This window comes from Planococcus citri, chromosome 3 (assembly GCF_950023065.1).
Source record: "Planococcus citri chromosome 3, ihPlaCitr1.1, whole genome shotgun sequence".
Classification (NCBI taxonomy): Eukaryota; Metazoa; Arthropoda; class Insecta; order Hemiptera; family Pseudococcidae; genus Planococcus; species Planococcus citri.
In genome coordinates this window covers 51,378,697-51,400,956 of record NC_088679.1, presented here as the reverse complement: position 1 = coordinate 51,400,956, position 22,260 = coordinate 51,378,697, and the positions used below count along the sequence as shown (strand labels likewise).

The 22,260-nt window shown below is 35.8% G+C and overlaps 1 protein-coding gene across 6 annotated transcripts in view; it reads right to left on the bottom strand.

Annotated features, from left to right (window-relative positions):
- LOC135839980 (adenylyl cyclase 78C-like) overlaps nt 1-22,260 on the bottom strand; it is a 125,448-nt gene that overhangs the window by 31,705 nt on the left and 71,483 nt on the right. For 3 of the 6 annotated variants that reach the window (XM_065356273.1, XM_065356274.1, XM_065356275.1), the window contains 2 exons: nt 4,977-5,148; nt 1,016-1,121 (listed from right to left, as the gene is read on the bottom strand). In XM_065356273.1, the coding sequence (XP_065212345.1) occupies nt 1,016-1,121; nt 4,977-5,148 (278 nt within the window). Of the gene's footprint in view, nt 1-1,015; nt 1,122-4,976; nt 5,149-9,696; nt 9,835-22,260 lie in introns of those variants that run through there. The other 3 variants (XM_065356272.1, XM_065356277.1, XM_065356276.1) reach the window with 2 other exon arrangements.

Here is a 22,260-nt window from a genome sequence, read left to right as displayed (position 1 = left end):
AATTGGATTCAGTTGGATCACATAAAATCTCATTAGATTATGATCCAATGTACCATAGATTAATTTGAATCAATGCAATTGTATCCAAAACTTCTTTATTCTTCTTTTCAATAACTTTGAAATTGGATTCAATGGCTTGTTTGCTAATAACCTTCAATTCGTGAATTAGCCTTTTCCCTTCCTCTTTTCTTATTTGTTGAAGTCAATCCGTAATGTAAAAAAATATTTCAGCGGTAAATTTACAAAAGCAAAATAATAGTCTGTCTTTGAAAATAATTTCATAAAAATAAAATGATTACTCAAAATACGTTTCGATAAATTATCTATGCAAAATTGAAATTTTAGACTTGGAGTACCTAGGTACCCCTTACCAATCCCACTTTTTCCCTTTTTGACAATTTCCTTTCAGTTTTGTAGAGAACTAGACGCGCTGGTTTCAAAAATATCAAATGAAGAGTTGAAATTAAATACCTACGAGTAACTATATATGCCTACGTAATTAATGTAAACAAAACGCGCATTAAAAAATATAAAATTTCAATTATATCGTAGCGAGCGTTTTATTCAATATCCAGAAAGAAATTTCGTGGGTATAATGACGATAAAATATTCAAAAAATGTGTTTTTGTTATAACAAGAAAAAACGAATTACTATTATGTATATACGATGGATAAACGTGACTAGAATATGATTTAGCAACTTCAACGTTTGATGATAGAATTAATCCCTTGACTAGAGGATAGGAAAAAAGAAACTTTAAAAACTCGGCATTTTTCACGATGAATTTGTCGTAGTAGACCTACAGATTTATATCAGAGCATGAGTTTTTTGATCGTCTCCAGCCTGTCTGATTTAATCACTTCTGGTACCTATGTACCTATGGTAGGACTTTCATAGAACCTTCGTTTCGTTACTCAGAAACCATACAAGCATACTATGATAATATGTACCTATATGATGAAAAATTCTACGATAAAAAAATGCATGCATAGTCAATAAAAGTTGATGAATTACCTGTATGCGAAAAGTGTTCGGTCGAATTTTCGGTGTTTCCAATTGAGATAGCCCCACATGATGAAGATTCGGGCGCGATCGTTCCCACTGATAATTCTACGTTTGACTGCACAAACAATGTAACCCGAATTTACAAATTTAGGGTAGGTACTTGAAATTCGCGAAATCCTATTCATATATGTACCTACATAAATATTTTTACATAATTTATGCCTATATGTGACTAAATATTATTACTTATTAGCAAACGTATATTATACATTCAAAATGGTATCGATTCAAATTATTTTATATCTACCTATTTACTTGATAAGTATCGTAAGCGTACCTTTTTGCATTGTCGATACGTGTAGTTTATGTATATAGAAACAAATTCTATCTATTTTTTCATAATATTTTTGGAGAAAAAATTCATTACTCACATACCTAAGTACATATTTTAGAAGGCAAGTGAATCACAATTTAAATTTTTTCACACATACATATCTCAAAAAAAGACAGATTGATCAAAAGGCTTCGATAAAAGATTACCGGTAGTATACGAGATGTCATTATTAATACGATTCGAGGTAGAATTAGATAGGTAGGTAAGGGACATATTCGCGATGGTCTCAATTAAATATTACATTACAAATTCAAATTCACATTATCAAACACATCAGACAATTGGAATACGAAACTCATGTTGGTATGTATCATGCATCCTTACACATGGGATATTAAATCATGCAGAATTCATTATACGTATGTAACTTGAAAACCATTTCATCCAAATACAGGTACTTATACCTACATATAACAATAAGCATCCGGAAAAGAAAAACCACTCATTCTGGTAATACATACGAAAGGAAATTTAAAAACCGAAACAATGTAGGTAAATAAAGTAGGTAAAACTAGATACTTCCATTTCACCTACATACGTTACTCGTTACGTACTCAAATGAGAGAATTAACCAAGTTATATCGTATGTTAACGAATAACGAATACGCATAACAAAATTTACTTTGCTTATACTCACAGGTTTTAATAGATTGATGCTTTTGGATGCAGTGATAAGAGAGTTGGAGAGGGTTTTACGCATCACATACTCGCATTCGCATATGTATACTTTTAATAAGCTTCAACCAAGAAATGGCATTAAAATTTAACTAACAATTTGTATTAATTTATTAGGTAAGGATCGAGGTAAGCGGGTAAATCGCTTATAAACCAAGTTTTAAGTATTTTCGAAAAGTTCGTGTAACTGGAACGATATATATTTATGTACTTAATATATACTTGAATCTAGAATACCTCTACAATATTTCGTTTAGATAGAATTATGTATGTATCTTTTATATACACGCAAAATTTACTGAAAAAATATCCAAAATTTCGTTACACTACACGACCGTACAAAAGTGTGATTTGTTTTATGTAAGTAGATAATCATATTAAGTAGGTATCATCGTGAATTGAACAATGACGAGCTTAGCGTTAATTCTGCGAAAATAATCACACCAAGTTTTAGACGTTTAGGGAGATAGATATTAGATAACTTTAGGTAGGGGTACCTCGAATCATAGCATGGAAAATCAGATTATAAACAATTCGAATGTGTTGTAATTACAAGGATATATCTGGTAAGAATTTGAATATTTTACCATTGAAACTTTTAAAACAGATTTAGATAGGTAGGTAGGTACTAGGTACTAGGTACTAGGTACTCAACTAATCCGTTCGAAGTACTTACTTATACGTAGATACCTCTTGAGATTAATTATTGGACATTACTCATTTACTCAAGTATTTCACATTGTTTATCTAGTAAATACTTTTAATATATGTAAGTATCTCATTCGTATATTTCCTCATGAAAATCCAAGTAACCTTATAGGTATTAATTTGATTAGATAGTAGATACCTACATACGTAGGTACCACGTTTGATCAAATTCATTGTTTTTGGGTCCCTGTGTAAATTAATATTGATCTGATATTCAGGCAGATGCACACCAACAACATACCAACTAAAATTGTCCAACAGAGAATATTTTTCAATCATTGGGAATGTTTTTGAATGAATGCGGAGTAAAAAAAAACCTCTAATCCAAAAACATCTAAACAAATACCTACAAATAACAAATTTAAATGAACCAAAAACTAAAATACTCGTATATCAAAATCATATTATTTCATTTCTTCAAAAAATAATTTAAAAGTACTCTTTTAGTACATTTTTTCAAGCTTGTGAGAAAATATTTTGAGTTTTAAGCTCATTGTTTTAAAAAAAAAATTCATTTATTTGCAAAAAAAAAATGAAAATTTGAAAATTTGCGTCCATAAAAGCATCTTAAATGAAGATTCGCGACCTCTTTTGATAAAACTGATTTGGGCACAATATTCTCTAAAATCCATTTCTGTCCGCTTCAATCAAGACACATTTTTTGGTTAAGTAGTTTCTTTTTTTCAAAAAAAAAATCAATTGTCGGAGAAAGGTACTTTATGAATTTTGGAAATTTGTTCCTAATTTGAAGCAAAAGGTCGCGAGTAAAATTAATATGAGTTTATAGGGATTTCATTTTGTATATGTAATTTAATAACATAGAAATTTTATCCAAAACTAAGTATAAAAAATTTGCTGGAGACTCTAAGAGGGGCTCAAAGCTACGTCCAATCGGTTTAGAAAGTCGAAAATGGGATGGTGATTCAAACGTCAGTTTTTCAAATCGATTGGATCTCACATTTTGATATGTGTATTATTCACGAGCTCATTTGAAATTTTTAACATTTGCCAAATTTTAAAACAATGAAATTTAACCGCTGAAATTTCACATCATGATGGTGTTTCAGCACAACCCAGAATTTTCGAAGTACCTAGCTATGTACTATTTCATTGCAAAAAGAAATCTCGAAATTTTTTTTTAGATGCTTAAAGAGTCTCTCCAAAGCATTTTTTTGGAGATTTTACAATTTTACATCCACCAAAATTCAAAATTGAAAGAGCAATTGTGAAAAATTTCTCTTGATGATTTTGTCAAATGGAATTTATCAACTTTTTCATGAAATACGTCAGAAAGAGGTCAAAATAAGACAACTGAATAAATTTAAACTGTTTTTAATGTTTGAAATTGAAAATTGAATTTTTTCGAATTTTGATTTTTTTTGAGTTTATTTTATCAAGTGAAAGGGTTTTTTCAACTTTTTCAACGGATACGTAAAAATCGGGGTCAAATGGGTCAACTTCACCGATCAAAACGTTTTTTTTATGTTTTAAATCAAAAAATTGCATTTTTTCGCAAAATTTAAATTTTTTTAGATCAACTTTGCAACATGTACCATCCCAATTTTTTAATATGTTGTTCAGTAATAAAGAGTTGTCCATAATATAATTTTTTCAGAATTTTTGAGAGTCGGAACGATATGAAAACTATACGTTTTGAAACTTTTGGAGCTAATTTTTTGTATGAAAAAAAGTGAAAACACTGAATTTTATAATATGTATCACCAAAAAGCGTTTCAAAACCCCTAACTATGTATGAGCAAATATTCCATTTTGGTAGGTATCGCGGTTATCGAGTAATCTTGCTGAAATGGATGATATTTTAAGTTCACTGAAAACTTTGACATCCCCTGGCTGCCTTTAAAAATGGGCTAAAGGGCTGCGATTTGCGCCATTGGTCATCCCTTCAAAAGGTCTTTCCACAGGAAAAATTTCAAAAAAATCGTCAAACCCCCCTACCACTTCTTGGTCCAATTGATGTGGAATGACCCAAATGTAAAATAAATTTGAAAACAATCAAGTACATTCAATTTTTTATACTCCTTTCAATAAAAAATATCAAATTGATTTTATTTTTTCAATGTCCGAAAACCCACGAACAAAACAACGAAATACGAATCGATTTTACTACCGTGAAAAAATTAAAAGGTATACTTAATCAACACTTAGTCTTAGCAGGTGAGCTACTGTACCTACCTTAATTTCGCCATCATGTGCGGTAACGCAAACCGTAGGACAGGTAAGTTTCTGAAACCGATCTTCACCGATACATGCCAAAGCAGTTTCTTGTTGCTGTTGGATGGCAATTTTCTGTACAGCTTTTGTCCACAACTTTTTACCATCGCCAGCTTTTTCCTTTGCTTTGGAGCTGGAATAAAGCAACAAAATCAACTCTTCAGCATTATTGACATTTTGCTTCAAGAACGAGTACAGAGAGCTATACGAGTATGTATGAAGTCACGTGGTACACGAGTAAGTACATAAAATATTAACCAGGAAATGCTGTAGGTAGGTATAAGTATAAGATACAGCACACGGCGGTAAAAAAATGATGAAATTAAATACCTAATTAAGTTTCATCTACACATTTAGGATAAACATTGTCAAAAATGTCATCGTCACGTGTTGTCAAAACCTGTCAAATCAGAAAATTTCTTTAAATATAGATCTATTTTCAATTTACGGTTTTATTTTAGGCGACTAAAATGAACGATAATTTTTGAGGTACGGCCAACTCAAACAATACTAATTTCATCGCCCACATTTGCTGGTTTACTTTCCATTAAGCAACTCTTACTTACGTTCTACCCCACACACGATTTCTAAAAATCTCGGGTTCCACGTTGAATGTATTTTACCGACTTTTCAGTGAAACTGAAAGGCCGCAGATACTATTTTTGTTGACTCAGTGGGAGTGGGGGTGAGAGTACCTATGTTTTCTTTGCGTTTCAGGGTTTAAGGATCACGACTAGACGACTCACTTAAATTGGGGTTTCCTTATTTATTTATCTCTTAACATTTTGAGAAAGAGGGCGGGGTTGAAATCAACCTGCATTATTGATTTTTTTTTAAAGTTAATTTTCTCCAAAATTGTTACAATTTTTATTAAAATTTAAAATTTTTGACAATTTTAGCGTCGTTCGATAAAGTTAACCGAAAAGTCGGTTTTCTAACGCAATTTGCGTGAGCGGTTTTTTTTTGTTTATTTTCTTACGACAAACGCATTCTCTATTGATTGTGTTTATTTGCCAGTGTGGTCTTCCTTTTTTTCATGATGGTAGGCGACTTATGGCTTGAATTGTGTAGGTATTACTTTAGCTATTAACTTTCTTTGCACAAATATAAGCCTACATAAGGCAAGTCAGACCATAAGACGTCTTCGAAAAATCACAAAATCCAACAATTTTTTCTTTCAATGAAAACTGTATACACAGTGTGGTGTATCGAGCGAAAAAAAAGTCGGCGAATTTTGACCAAATTAAGCAGAGACCTTCATTTTGAGTTGAAAGTTACTCAGAAAAAATTTTAGCTTCGGAAGTACCACATGGAGGGAATCAAAAAGAGGACATTTTCGAAAAAATTGTGGTTTTTTCGCTTTAGCCCCTACCCAACATGTTTCGGCGAAAATGGTCCAGGCCTAAATGAAAGTATTGAGAGATTCTGCTTGATCTACGCTATTGCCGTCAAAATCCAACATCCTTTTTAAGGTTGTACTGAGCGATTGAAAATTTGCAAATTGCTTATTTATTTGGATAAATTCGTGTTTTGAAAATTTTTTTCATAAATATTTCGCATTAATTATGCCAAAACGTTCAAAGATGCCATTTCTGAAGCTGGAGAAATATTTTGTACCACAGTGGTGTCAATTTTTTAGTCATTATTGCTAACTTCAAAATATCAAAATTTCGTAAGTTTTGGGCCATTTTTCTCGATTTTTTGAAAATTGCAATAATAACAAAAAACAGCACCATTGAGACTTGGAGCACCCAAAATGAGCCATATACACAACATGTTGAGTACCTATACCTAATCTAATCAGTTTTCACAGCAGGTATCTTGTTACACAAATTCATCAAGATCCTTGAAAATTCATATGTACTCGTAGCTTCAATTTAATGAGCCGATTTTGAACGAGAAAGTATAAACAGTTTTCAGAAAGTGTTTGAAAAAATTTGCGTATCTCAATTTTTATTGCAATTTGTGATGATGGATTGACATGCGGAAAACTAAAGAACTAGACAGTAGTTACATTCGTATCTTACAAATTGAAAATTTTATGTTAAGTATTTATATTTATTTTCTTTTGAGTTTTTTTCTCAAATAGGTAGGTACTGATAATTTTACTTACGTAAGTTAACGTAAGTAGATATTTATTATAGGCGTTGAATTTCAAAATATTGTGTAGGTAAGTCATCAACAACGACATGTTTTGTTTATTTGGATTCTTTTCTGTTACCTATTGAGTAAGTACACGCACGTTTCTCAATACTTACTCTCATTTATGAAGAAAAATACCTATATCATTAGTTAAGAGAATTTCTACTTAAATTATGGCATACTTAATACCTATGTGTTCAGCTCATGCAATTAAACGCTTTAAATGCTTCGATAACACGGTCTCTAGGCAGACTTTCAAACATCTGAATACAGCATAACCTATCGATCGTTACGATAAGAAAAAGCAATCAGCACATAAGAAAGCTCGAAATGAAATATGATCATTGTTTCAATTGCTTCGACCCTTTTTTCTGCCAAATTTTGAAAAAATTATCATTTCACGAGATACGTATGGATACATATTTATGTATTATTATTTTGAAAAGTGAATCTAAGGATTTCTTAACATTTTATTTTTGTATTGTATTGTGAGAAGAATTTGGCGTAGGATTTCGTCGAATATATATTTTTTATTTTGTGAAACTGAAACGTACTCGTACTCGTATATGCAGCAGTAACGCTCATCGTTAACTATATTTTTCATATTATTAGGGAACTCGTAAAAAGAAACCGCATCATTTGATTGTTATATTCGTAATTTTCTCGCTGTCACTATTAGTCGTACATGACAAATGCGTCGAGAAGGTAATAAAAATACAGCAAGATATTTTAAAATGACGGCTTTTCCTATTTAATAAAATATTTCTCGTATAACAGGAATATGAACATTATCGTAATAAGAATCAGATTACGTTGTATTTCGCAAAAATAAAAAGAGAGATGTCAAAAAAATCCTCAGGGTATTATGTTCGTAATAAAAGTAAAATGATGTAATCAAAAATTTTTATATATTTATTCGTATATGCATCGAAAGCAGCTGTAGATACTTATATGTACCAGAAAAAATATGCATTGCGTGGAGAAAAATAACTGCCATGTGCATATTTGAAGAAAAAAAACGTGAAAAGTCCTTCTTTTTTCACTTCGTTTTAGCGATTTTATTTTTATTTGTCTGCGATATATTTTGAACGAACCTACTTAGCTAGTTTCAAAACGAGACGCTAAAATGTTCGTACATATTTTTTTGCACAATAAAACGAATAACTTGTTTTATGCCTACCTAATTGCTTATTAGGATTAGAATATTACGTTACATGCGTTTAGTTGTTTTTGAGAAAGCATGAAAGGAACGCAATACCAACTTGTAAGTATCCACTTAGTTTATTAATTCAGAAATTGAAACATTTTTTTGTAATTCTGAAGGTCAATATAAAAGTAAGTAAATAAGTTCGCCAAAAAATTACATTAGGGATTTTTCTTTTAAAAATGAAAACCAGAGCATATAATTTTCAAGGTATCTACCTTACATAAAATTGCAATAAAATGTGATGAAGAACAACGATTCCAGGGGTCCAGATTAAAAATGGGTAATTTTTTCTTTCATTAGAAAAATTATCATCCTCGTTTTAATTTTTATATTCTTTAAATTGTTAATCAGTAATCAACAAATTATTACATATTTTGCAGTTATTCGTGATAAATGTGTCCAAAATGACCATCTAAACAATCATAGAAAAATCTCATACTCCCAACCTTATGCAAACCTTTCAAGACGAGGAGGTGAAACGTTTCCACAATTTCAATTTGAGAGGCTACAGCTCTGGAAATTTTTCGTTTTGATCATACTTACTCTTACCATTGAGAGCTATTTTCGACTTGAATGAGGAAAGGTGGATTTATAGGTCAAGGTTTTTTAATGTTAGGTTTTCAAAAAATGTGATTGGGTTGCTGCAACATTGGAGCCTGTAATGGTAGAAATTGCAGTATTTTCAGTCACTCATGTGAGAGAAAATTGTTCTGCATTCAGCTACAACTCATTTTAATTCCATAAATACGCGATCTGGCGGATTAATTACGTAAAAGCGCCATCTGGTGAGTTAGTTCTCTCATGACCAACGAGTTGTGAGAGCAACGTGTCGTAGTTTTGTCACAATTTAATCGACTTTGCTACTATCGATATTGTTAGATAGGTCTTAATAAAATCTAGTCGGTAGGTATGATTACGTTATTGTAATGTTTCGTTTCAGTTATTGTTTCATTACTTGTTGTAACGTTTTTGTACCCAAATCTTGCTCTAAACTTTGAGCTTTTGTAAGTTTGAAGTTGTTTTATGTAACACGTTATTATTGTTAAATTATACGTTGAAATGAACGTTTGTGTTTATTCGTCTCGAAAGGTTTCAGTTTTATTGCACGTTGTGCACCGACTATTTTAAAAGATGGTTTTATTCGAATACGCGACTTTTGCTCGATTTATGGGCCCGTTTTAACATGGTAGCAGTAGCTAAGGTTACTTTCGCGACAAAAACTTTTAAATTTTAATTTTGTCGTGCCGAAGTTCGCCATTACGCGACCGAAATGTTCCATAGGCCTAGCCTATACGTAAGTACTTTTATCGTTGTTTAACGACCGTTTTTTACCTCGCTATCGTGCGACCGTTTTCGCTTACGCGACCGCTACGCTGTGTTACGCTGTTTTTCTTCATTCTGCGAGGGTGTAGTAGGTTGACCGTTTTCGCCTAACGCTCGTAGAATTGACCGTCGAACACGTGCCGCCGAAAGAGTATCGCTAGTCAATGGTAAAGACTCGCAAGCAAGAACAAGAAGAGGTCGACGCCGCATTAGCTGCCCAAAGAAAGGCTGAAAAAGTCAAGCGTAAACGTGAGAGAAGAAAGGCGAGACAAAGTGCGTTAGTCGAAGAAGAGGCTCCTGTCGATATGGCTGCTTACGTACCGCCGGCGCTCGATAATGCGCAACGTTTCGATGGTGATGGCACTCGCTATGAAGGCTGGATATTGCAGGTCAAGATTAGGCTCGCTGCGTTAGGTCTGTCTAAAACCTACGATGCGGAGGACTCCGAGACAGATGTAAAAAGAGCGCAGGCCATCGATACCATTTATTCGATGATGACCCAGCCAATGCAGGTGCTCTTCCCGCAGCCAAATCCAAAGGCGCTGCTCGATGCGCTCGAAGCGCGTTACGGTTCGCAGTCTGCTGCGCAAAAATGCGCGGTCAAGCTTCGACTCGCTAATTTGCAGATGGGGCATTTCAAACGTCCCGAAGAGTACTGCGACACCGTCAAGAAGCTGTGTGCTGATTCCGGTGAGACAGACGAAGCTGCTTGGCTTCTGAACGGGCTGCCGAAGACCACCACCGGCGAAAATCTTCGAATATCGCTGCGTACCGCGATGATTGTCAATAACTCCACCACCGGAATACGTGAGGCTATTTGTGAAGCCTATCGAAATAGTGAATCGTCGACGTCGTCGTCTGCCACGCCGAGAGCGTCCGCCATGTCCGCCGCCGATACCAGGCCAACTTGTCATTTTTGTCATCGTCCCGGGCATATTGCTCGCGTATGTAATCTGAAACACGGTAATGGTATTGTTAATTTTAATCGTAACGGAGGTAATCCGAATAATAATCGTTATAATAATCGTAACGGCGGTCAGGGAAATGGTCAAGTAAATTTTAGTGGTTTTAATGGTAGGTCTGGATCGAACTATCAGAATAGGAACGGTCAAGGTACGCAGGGAAACGGTCAGAATGAGAGGCCTACTCAGCCTCAGGCTAACGCTGCTGGCGGTTCGGGTACTAACGCTGGTACAAGTACCAATCAAAATTGGAAAGGGCCTAATGATCCAAATCCGCCTCGCTGTTATCGATGTCGTGCGATAGGTCATATTTCTGCCCATTGTAATAAATGGGGCGATAATTCTGGTCAAGCTCGGCGACCAAATAATGTCTCTGGTACTGCCTTGATGGCTGTTGGCGAATCTGCCGGTACTTCGAAGCCCGCTGGTCCAAATGAAATCGTCTTCTTGTTGGACAGCGGTGCTACCAACCATTTTGTCAATTCGACTGAGTATTTCGTAGAGTCTAGGGAAATTCGAGAGTTGGTTCGGACTGCTCAGAAGGGTCAGTTCGTTACGGTGACTAGGGAAGGTACCATCGTTCTGTACGATGCCGAGAATCGAAAATACACCATGGACGGTGTTAAATACTCAGAGGAATTTGCCTCGAACTTACTTTCGTCTCAACGTATCCGAGAGAAGGGCTGTAAGCTGGAACTGGCCGAGGATGTGTGTCTTTTCGGTCCGAATGGTAGCTTAATCGTGCGTGCAGAGCTGAATGAGGACGGTTTGCATGAGTTTCGGTTTAGGTACGACCTTGCGTATGAGTCAGCTTCGGTGGTGGTCGACGATGAGGTCCGGCTCTGGCACCGTCGGTTAGGTCACGCCTGCGGAGACACCATCGCTGCTGTACCTGGAAATAAGATACCGTCGAATAAGATCTTGACCACAACGACTTGTGGGGTTTGCTCGCGAGCCAAAATGTGCAGACTGCCTTGCTGTACTGAACGCTCGACAGCAGAAAGAGTACTTGAGCTCGTCCATACCGATACGGTCGGCCCATTGCCGGTAGCGGTGGACGGTTGCTCGTATATTTTAATGTTTCTCGATGACTTTACTCATTTTGCAGTAATGTACTGCCTAAAAAATCGCGGCGAAGTAGGTAAATGTTTTGAGAGTTACGAACTCACCGTTACCGCCAAGTTTGGCGTCAAAATCCATAAGCTGCGTTGCGACAACGCTTTGGAATTCGTCCGTGGTCTTACGAAATCCGTCTGCGACGCGAAGGGTATCGTCCAACAGCCCAGCGAACCCTACGTACACGAACATAACGCCAAGATTGAGCGTCTAAATCGTACCGTAGTCGAGAAAATGCGCGCTATGTTGTACGACGCTGGAATGCCATCTACGTATTGGCCTTTCGCAGCATACATGGCGTGCGACACAGTGAACCGGTTGCCGTCGCGCGCGTTAAACGGTGAGATACCGTTCGAAATTTGGCACAACAAGGCCGTCAATTGGGACCAAATCAAGATATTTGGTAGCCTGGTACGTTCCTTCGTTATGCCTGAAAAGCGTAAAAAGATCGATAAGAAATCGAACGACGTGTTTTTGGTCGGTTACACGGAAACCGGATATCGCGTACTTGAATACGGATCGAAAGAGTCGATACCTGTAACGCATGTGAAGGTGGATGAGTCCCTTGTCTTTGGAGATTGCGTGGAAGTGGTCAACGTCACGGAGGAGTACCTCGCTGAGGAACTTGAAAGGCCATTGGAGGCTGCAATGATGGCTACGAACGTTCCACAATTGTCGTATGAGGAGGCGGTCACCGGCAGTGAGAAGGAACACTGGAAAGAGGCCATCGCTGCAGAATTAGCCAATCTCCAGCGGATGGGCATGTACAAGATTGTCGAACGACCTGCGAATCAAAAGGTGTTAGGTTTAAAATGGGTGTTTAAAAAGAAGAGTGACAGTACTTATAAGGCTCGCATAGTAGTGCTCGGTTATATGGAGCGGTTGGCGCTCAGCGATGCTGAGGTATACGCACCGGTTGTATCTGTCGACGTTGTTAGGTCTTTGATCGCTTTGGCTATACGTTTCGGCTGGCAGCTCCGGCATTGCGATATCGTCGGCGCGTTTCTCTATGGAAAGCTTCCATACCGCGTTTACGTAGTGCTGCCGAAAGGCTTCGTTTATTTTGGCAGACTGAAGGACCCTGTTCTTGAATTATGGCGAGCGTTGTACGGGTTAAGGCTTTCTCCGGTGACCTGGTATGATGAGTTAAAACGTATATTAGTGAAGGTTGGTCTTACGGTGTCTTGGTATTGCGCAACGGTTTTTATATGCGCTATGGAGCCTACTCGTTGTATCGTAGCAGTATACGTCGATGACCTGCTGGTCACCGGCTACGATAATCAACTTATTGAACAGGTACTCGACCTGTTAAAGCTAAATTTTGAGGTGAAAGACCTCGGTCCGGTCGAGCATTACCTTGGTGTGCGCTTCAAGCGTACCGACGACTGCGTGATGATGGACCAAAATGAATACGTTGCTGAGATCTGCGCTAAGTTTGGGCTGACCGACGCTGACAGTGTGGTAAAACCACTGGAAGACGTGTCGTTTTCTGATCCGAAGGTGGTCGTTGATTCGTCGTTAGAAACTCTTTGCAGGTCGATGATAGGTTGCCTATCTTACATCGCAGGCTGGACCAGGCCTGACATTTCATTTGCGGTCAACATGGTCTCTCGATACCAATCTAAGCCGTCCGCGGCGCTCGTTTCTGCCTGTAAGAGAATTATCAAGTATTTGAAACAATATCCTGATAGGAAATTATGCTACGAGGCATTGGATAATTCTTTACTTACCATCTATTCTGACTCTGATCACGCAGGTGATAAGTCTGACCGTATTTCTACCTCCGGGTATATTCTTTTCTTATACGGCTGCGCCGTTCATTGGAAGTCGCGTAAACAGAGAGGTGTCACTCGAAGTTCGACGGAGGCTGAGTACGTGGCGATGGCTGACTCGGTCACTGAACTTAGAGCTGCTCGGAATCTGCTCAAATCTTTGGGCTTCGTCCTGGAACCTTCGACTTTGGTCTGCGATAACAATTCGGCCATGGATTTAGCTAGAAACACCATGGAGTCAAAACGTACTCGACACATAGACGTATCTTATCATTTGACCAAAGAGGTCATTCGAAATGGCGAGGCGAAAATGGTAAAGGTACCTGGCGAACACAATATAGCCGACGTGTTCACCAAATCGTTAGCTGGTACCAAAATTAATGACCTGATGGTCTCTATTTTAGTCGACGATTTGTTTCCCTCGTAGTCTATTGTCTTTAGCCTGATTAGTGTCTTTGCTGTTCGATGTCGAAGTTCGACAGCACCTTTGTTACCCGATTTTGTCATTTTTTTAAATTTTATTTAAAAATACTTTTAATCGATATATTTGTCGTGCTTATGCACTCGTACTATGTACTTACTTTATTTGTCATGGTGTTTTTCATCGTGCTACTTATTTGTCGTGTTAAATTAGTCGTACGTATCATCGGTGAACTCGAACGTTCGATACCTGAAACATTTTCATCGTGTATTTTATTTTATTGTTTTTATTATTGATGAATTTTATATTTTTATTAATGTGTGATGTATTACCTATGTGTTTTAACTATTAGTTTGGCTATTTTAGCTTATTTTACTATTATTTTACCTGTTTTTGTTGCACCGTTTGGTGTTTGAAATTTTTATCATTTTGAATCTTTGTTTTTGATCGCAATCTTTGCATCACTGTATTGGAGCGTAACGGTAAATTGTTTTAAATTGCTCGGTACTCGATCTATTTCGCGTTTTTATACACCGTGTGTGTTTTAATTGATATTTTTATTATTAATTAGATTAATTTAGTCGTTTTTAAAGTGAAAGCTCGAAAGGTAAAAGTTGTTTTTGTTTTGATTGTAAAATTTTAAAAGTTTTTTGGCTTTCGCTAAGTGATTATTTATGTAACTCGAGTTTGTCTAAAATTCCCCGTTTACGGGTTAATTTTACGGAGGAGTGTCGTAGTTTTGTCACAATTTAATCGACTTTGCTACTATCGATATTGTTAGATAGGTCTTAATAAAATCTAGTCGGTAGGTATGATTACGTTATTGTAATGTTTCGTTTCAGTTATTGTTTCATTACTTGTTGTAACGTTTTTGTACCCAAATCTTGCTCTAAACTTTGAGCTTTTGTAAGTTTGAAGTTGTTTTATGTAACACGTTATTATTGTTAAATTATACGTTGAAATGAACGTTTGTGTTTATTCGTCTCGAAAGGTTTCAGTTTTATTGCACGTTGTGCACCGACTATTTTAAAAGATGGTTTTATTCGAATACGCGACTTTTGCTCGATTTATGGGCCCGTTTTAACACAACGAGCCAAACGCTAGTCATTAGGCGACTCCCCAGGCCCGTAGCCAGCATAAGGGCAGCCAGGGGGGCGCCGCCCTGGCTGGCAAAACTCTGCCCTGGCTGGACGAATTTGCAAATTTCTCCTCTTTCAAACAAATTTTGAAATCATTTTTCTATTTTTTGCAATTTAGAATTTAAAATAATTGCATACCTTATTCAAAGTGTCTAACTGGTCCTACTTAAAGTCCTACTTTTTCTCAAAAGTTCTTTTAGTCCTACTAATATAAAGTCCTATTTTTCAACAATTCTGTCCAAAAGTCCTACACTTTTTTTTTCAAATACTCAATTTTTCACCTTTTTCCAGAATTTTGAACAAATTTTGTAGAAAAGGGCTCATTTGTCGACTTTTTTAGATTTTGAATTACACATTTTGAGAGCTTTTGTCCTGGGTAGGCTCGTGCTATTTGCATCTTCTTTTCTCACATAGAAAACGTAGGTATTGATCAAAAGTTAGCAAATGACACAAAGAATACAGCAAGTGTGTTGAAAATGCAAAAAAAATGATTTGAAAAAATAACTCTCCCACTTTTGCATTTACCCCAACATCGATTTTCAAACTTTTGAATTGCAATTTTCTCCACAATTTGTGGACCAAATTGTACCAAAATTTTACCATTGACGGAGAACCCCCTGAGGCCCTGAAGTATAAGTGGTACAAATTTCAGCTTCGTCCATACTACAGTCTTCTCACAGCGCTCTCTCAAAGTGTCACTAATCAAATTTTGCTTTGGAATTACTCCACTCTATACCTTGACTCATCACACAAAAAACATTGTTTTATACCTCTCAAAATATTGATTTTTTAGAGCTTTTGCTTTTCTTTTTCAATTTTGAATTTTTCTATTAAAAAAATCATTATTCGAATACAATCGTTTTTATGCCTCTCGAAATGCTGATTTCCAAGAGCTATGACTGCTTGAATTATTAGCCAAATACAAAATTTGTGACCCCACCCCCCCCCCCCAATAACTCATAAATTTTGGTAAATTTTCATGTCCTGCTAACAATTTCATCTGCCCTGACTGAAAAAAATCCTGGCTACGGGCCTGCAACTCCCAATGAGATAACATTGGTACATCGGCATTCCAGAGATGAGATAGACTTGTACCTATTCTCATATTTGCGTAAATCTAGTTATCCAAACTAGTTGCGTAAGTCCAGTCATATTTTGAAATATGAAGTGGTGAAGCAATGATCAAGTGATCTATTTCGAAATATGTAGATTGAGTTCCTGTTATGCCGATTGAGTTCCTGTTATGCCGATTGAGATTGTCAAATGCACTCGGGTGCTTGGTTATTATGTAAAACTTCAAGTTCATCCTTATTTCAAATCTCTTTCAAAAAAGTAACATAGATGGACCTTCCCACATCTGTTTATTGTTCCCATCCCTGTGGTGATGTGCATAAGTAAGCACTCCTTAAAGGCATTTAGAATGCTATCTCTCATTTCCGCAAGACTGTACAGGCTCAGTATAATTAGCTGGAGTAGATTATTCATAATCATGTGATATTCACGAATAAACATTGTACCTATTAATGAATAATCGAAGGAATTTTATTTACTAAGGTACATGTGTGTTCCGTAAATGTTTGTCCTATTTGTTTGTAACCAAAAAGTAGGTACTGAGGAGGTGAATTGACAGATACTCACGAAGCTCAATGAAGCTAGGTGAAGCTCATTTGATGAGCTTATGTACGAGGTTTATTGCATGTGCACGAATGTGCAGAATCTACCACCACAAGCCTTTGATTTTGATCATAAAATTTATCACCTCGTGCACTAATTTAAATCGGACCAATATGTTGCATTTTATACTTAGCTACGTAGGTACTTACTTCATACCTATATATACTGCAATTAAAGGCGAAATGGGCAGTGAATCCAAGGAAGTAAAAAATAAAGAGAAAAGAAAGACACCAAATAAAACAAGAAAAATCAATGACCAGAAGATCCGTATTGATTTGTAACTTTCAGAAATGGCAGGTGTAAATTACTAAATAAAGAACTTATTGACATTCACTACTGAAAGTATTTTTCTCAATGCTATTTTTCGCATCCGAAATTCAGAAACACACCTACCTATCCATAATTCAAAAGTGTACCCTTCAAGAAAAACTTTGGCGTAATTTTTCTCCTCGCCAATGCGACTCGATAATCGAGACAGTCCACAGTCTACCTTCTTTTCTCGCCTTTAATTTTCAAATCGGAAGGGAAAAATAAGCTTATAAGTTAGCTAATGCGTTACTGAGAAGGATTTCAGTCCACGCACGCAACATTATATAGGCATTCAACCCTTAAATATCCCATGCAAATCTCTTTTCGCGATGATTCGCAACGTAACCGAATTATACTTACATCATTAATTTTAATTATCCTTTTTGTGACGTCATTACACTACTATGAGAGAGAAGTTTCAAATAAAAATTCACAACTTGGCTCAGGTATTTGACGTATTATTCGATATTTAGATATAGACCTACCTATCCAATTTGAAATCACTATACGTGCACCGGTATATACTTTCAAACGGCATCAAGATATTTTCGTCGGAGAGACGTTTTCTCCCTTTACATTGCGAAAAGGTCGAAAATGATGGTACCTATAAGAGCAAACTTTGCGATATTATTACGAGCATTGTTTCAGAAATGGAAAAAAATTTGAGGATAATCACTCCAGTTCTATAATATGGAAAAAAGTGTAGACCTATAAGAACAGAAACATGCCAGGACAACGTGGCCCATTCGTGACACTCCGAAAGCTTAGATTTATTCGCGTAATTATTCTCAAGTCGAACTCACGAAACATTCTAAATAACATGGAGCACTCAGCTGTGAGCAAAACCGTAAACAGCGTGCGTCCGTATAGCTGTAACTCTTGTCTGTATACGAAAGGCAGAGCTGCAAAAAATAAATTCCGAGTACGTCTCGTATACTTACGCGCGAACTCTGATAATCGACACCTTCGCCAAGTTATTTGTTTGACATCCAAATTATGTTATTTCTCTTCCGCTATTTTCTTCGGCGCGTATGGTATACTATAAGTAAAGTATATTCATGAAATCCATTTTGTCAAGTGCGAATTCGTTTTATACTTGTATAAAAAGTACTCGAGTAACGCGCTGGCACATTAATCGCACACGTCGAGACTTTAAAGATGTTGTACATGGCGTGACAGAATTACGTGTTATTGAGAAACATGACGGTACAATAACTTTTACTCCGCACTATCCTACCCCATCTGGCAATTTTTTCGCTCCGTTTCAAACGTACACCGATATTCACAGACCACAAAAAGGGACCTTTCGTTCTTCGCATAAATTTATTATTTGCCTTTGCCCATCTCGTATACTATACGTAAACCGCACATATACCATGTTAAGGAAGGTACTATGTACTACTAGGTAGTCGTCTAGAATTTTTTTTTATTTTAGTAGGTATCGAGTTTTACCAATATACATTATAACTCAGTAAACATTATAATGGGTGTCATTTTTCCTCCCTAGTGAGGAAATTATTCATGTTAGGGGACTGACTTTTGAGAAAACATCGACGCGGTGCGGCGCGACGAAATTACTTCAACGATCACAATAAAGCTCAAATATGAGCAAATTACCTACCTATATCTATTTAAAAGTTGTTTCACGTAGTATATGTCACACGTACCGAATAACGAGATGTACCATCGAGATACCTAACACAGATTTGGCTACTTGTTTATTGTATGTATTAGTCATAAACAATACATACTTACTTATACAAGTAGGCACATGTACTTGTACATACTACACAAATCAACCGAGCACTAAAGTAGAAAATTGTTTACACGAAATTTGTTATGTTTGTAGACATAATACACGAAATCAATGAATAGATATATTACTCGAGGGATTCTATGCGATATGTCACTGGAAATTCAAAAGCGAGATTCTACACTGATGTGCATTTCACTGGGTGCATTTTCCACTTGCCACAGGGTTGTTTATAAATTCTCTTTAAATGGGGGTTATGTGGTGGCGTATTCTGATTCTAAAATTTGTTTACTTTAAATGCAATTGAAATTTAGAATGTCATTATGCGTTTTACCTCCAACAAGAGCACTAATATTGTTATTGTTTATTTACCAATTTTTTGTGGCAAAATAAATCTGTTTGAAGTGAATTAGAATACATTTTTTGTGTTAATTTGAATTGATTTCTTTGTAGTGGCAATCTAGGATATGTTTTTTACTATAATTTTAAATACAGTAAATTTCTGTTGCAACACGACACAAGGGACTGAGCAAAGTGAGGTGCACAGAATTCCAAACAATCAACAAATGTTTCACAAAAAAATGATACATACACCTTAAAATTTAATATAGACTTTCTGCTACTTCTCGACGTAATCACTTCCCCACGTTGACCTTTTTTTCCCACTGTATTTTCAATTTCAAAATTCCCTCATCAAAATCCCGTACACGCTCATTTTTGAAGAAATTTTTGGCTCAAACTTGGAAAATTTTATGGTCATCAGACTTTTCACCAGCAAAATGTTGTTTTAGAAGTCCGAAGAGGTGAAAATCAAAGGTTTCCACTTCCGGGCTGGATGGGAAGAGGTTCATAACTGCCCATTTCACTTTGTCTAACCAAGCCTTTTTTTCTCTCACTGTGTGAAAAGTCGTGTTATCACAAAAAAGACAAATTGATCGAACTTGGAAGCATCCACAACGATTTTTATCAAACCTAATACTGTTCCTCAGCTTCTTCAATGCCTCAAAGATAATTCAATTTTTAACTGATGTGATTTCAATTTCGAATGATTTTTTTTCACAATTTGAATCAACTTTTTTGTAATGGATAGTAGGCTCGTACTTACTTGAGATACCTTTTTTAATGGTGATTTGAGTTGGTGTATCAATTTTTTTGAAGGTGATTCTAATTGATTTTTTTTTGTAGTAGGCTAATAAAGAATTCATTCGAGAAAATTGAGGCAAGCTAAAATTTTGTTTCAACCTCCCAAACTGATTGGCGCGCTGGCGGTGATTTTGAGGAATTCTATTAGATATGCAGTCTATGGTAATATTATTATTGAAAATCGGATCATGGGGGTCACTGCATGTTTTTTTTCTCTAAATATCTACCTGTAAGGCTGTAAATAAACTAAATTTCAAAAATGTAATTCATTACATTTGTTACAGGTGTATATACTTAAGTACCTTGATTATGCAACAAAGAAAATCAGCGGACTCGTACTTCGAAAATATCAGCTTACGAATAAACACCAATCCGATAAGACATTTTATCGCAAATGGAAGAAATTCTCGACGATTAATTATTAATAAATTTTAATTAGTCTGAACGTCGAATGTTTTATTAAGAAGCAGACGCGTATACGTTCTGTTTGCAAAATCAACATTTTATTCATACTTTTACCGAAAATGAAAAAGCGATTTACAAACAGAAACTGAAATACTACAACTTTCACAGATGTTTATTAGGCTAATGAATAATCTTTCATGAAGAACTGTAAAGTTTTTCCCATTTTGTCACAAACTTTGCTTCTTTACAGCTGTTTAATCAGTTTCACCGAGCAGTATCTTCGAACAAGAAAGTTTTTTAATTTTTTGATTTAGTGCGAATATAAATCGTCAAACAGCGAGATACATGGCGAAAAGCATTAGACAACTTGTCTGCCAATATAAAAATGTGGATACAAAATTCGCGTGAAAAGAAAATCTAATAAACATTCGACATACACGGGTATCATATGAAAGTGTTGAAACGAAATTCTTTTAGTCGTAATATAAAGAGAAATTTATTATTTATTGCGAGAAGCGCGCGCTTTTCATTCAAACGCCATATTTTTCCATCCTATATCAATAAATACCTAAACCCGGCTACTTTTCACGCACTAAAGATACGCGTAAGAGTTAACGACACTGATTTTGAATAATAGCTCGAAAAGCCCTACACAATAAACGTAATACCTGCTGACCAAAGTTTATTGTAATACATCTATCCATTCAAACAAACAAAAAGAAAAGGAAAAAGATTGAAACCTTGTTCTGAAAATAGGTGAACCACGACATAAGAAAAAAAGGAAAACTAATGCTGTCGCAGCCAGCTATAGATGATGGCCGAATTTCGTTTTCAATACCTACTCAAAACCGAAAGCCTACTAACTTAGTAACGAGTAAAAAAAATAGCACCTAATATTAAACGTTGAATTCATTCCACGCCCCCACAGATCATCTATAGATTGGAGACTAAGGATTGCCACTCCACTGAAGATGAGGGATCTTCTAGGAGGAAAGTCAAAATGCGGATAGAGAAATAGGTCTACCTAATTGATGAATCCAATCCACGAAACCAGAAAATGGAATGAAGAAGTTCCCAAAGATTTTTACTAAGATACCTACTGAAAAAAAAAAGAGTAGAATGACAAAACCTAGGTAAACCATACGCTTTCAGATACATACACAGAGTAGATCAAGAAAATTTTTAGATTTTGTATTTGGCCCGAATGCGACTAAATTTGAGGTTAGCCTTGAATTGATAATTTACGAAAAAAAAAATTCAAGTAAAACTGGATGGAAAATTCGATGTCATATTGGTAATACCCAAGAAGATCAAGAACAATATAAATAGTCTTTTTTTTAAAACACATTCGTTCACGATTGTAAATTCGGCTAACAAGTTTACGAAAGTTACGAGTTTAGAAAGAATTTGAATTCACAAAAGGTGTAGTATAAAACTTCATAAATACCTCAAAAGCGAGAACACAATATTTTTTGTTGCCACAAACTTTGACCGAATTTTTTGCAAAGGTTTTAGTTTTTTCACGCTAGAACAGTTCATCTTTTTCCCGAAAATGTTCCACAGGTAACCGAATATTTGAAATGCTCGAAGACTTCTAATCTCGTGGCTACCCTTATCCAGGTGAAAAAAAATCTCTAAATAAAAATACCTAAAGGTTTTCCGACAGTAAATTTCATTCGTGTAGCCTACCAGGAGGCTGGGCTGCGGAAAATAAGAGCAAGAAACGGTAAATTTGTCTCGTCATTTCGCTTTTCTCAGACAAGTTTTAAAAAATTCCAAAAATGACGACGCTTTTTTTTGAAAATTGAAAAGAGATTGTTGGCATGCTCACGTTGGAAAAATAGATTGGAGAATAAGATATGCGATACTGAGTAAGATA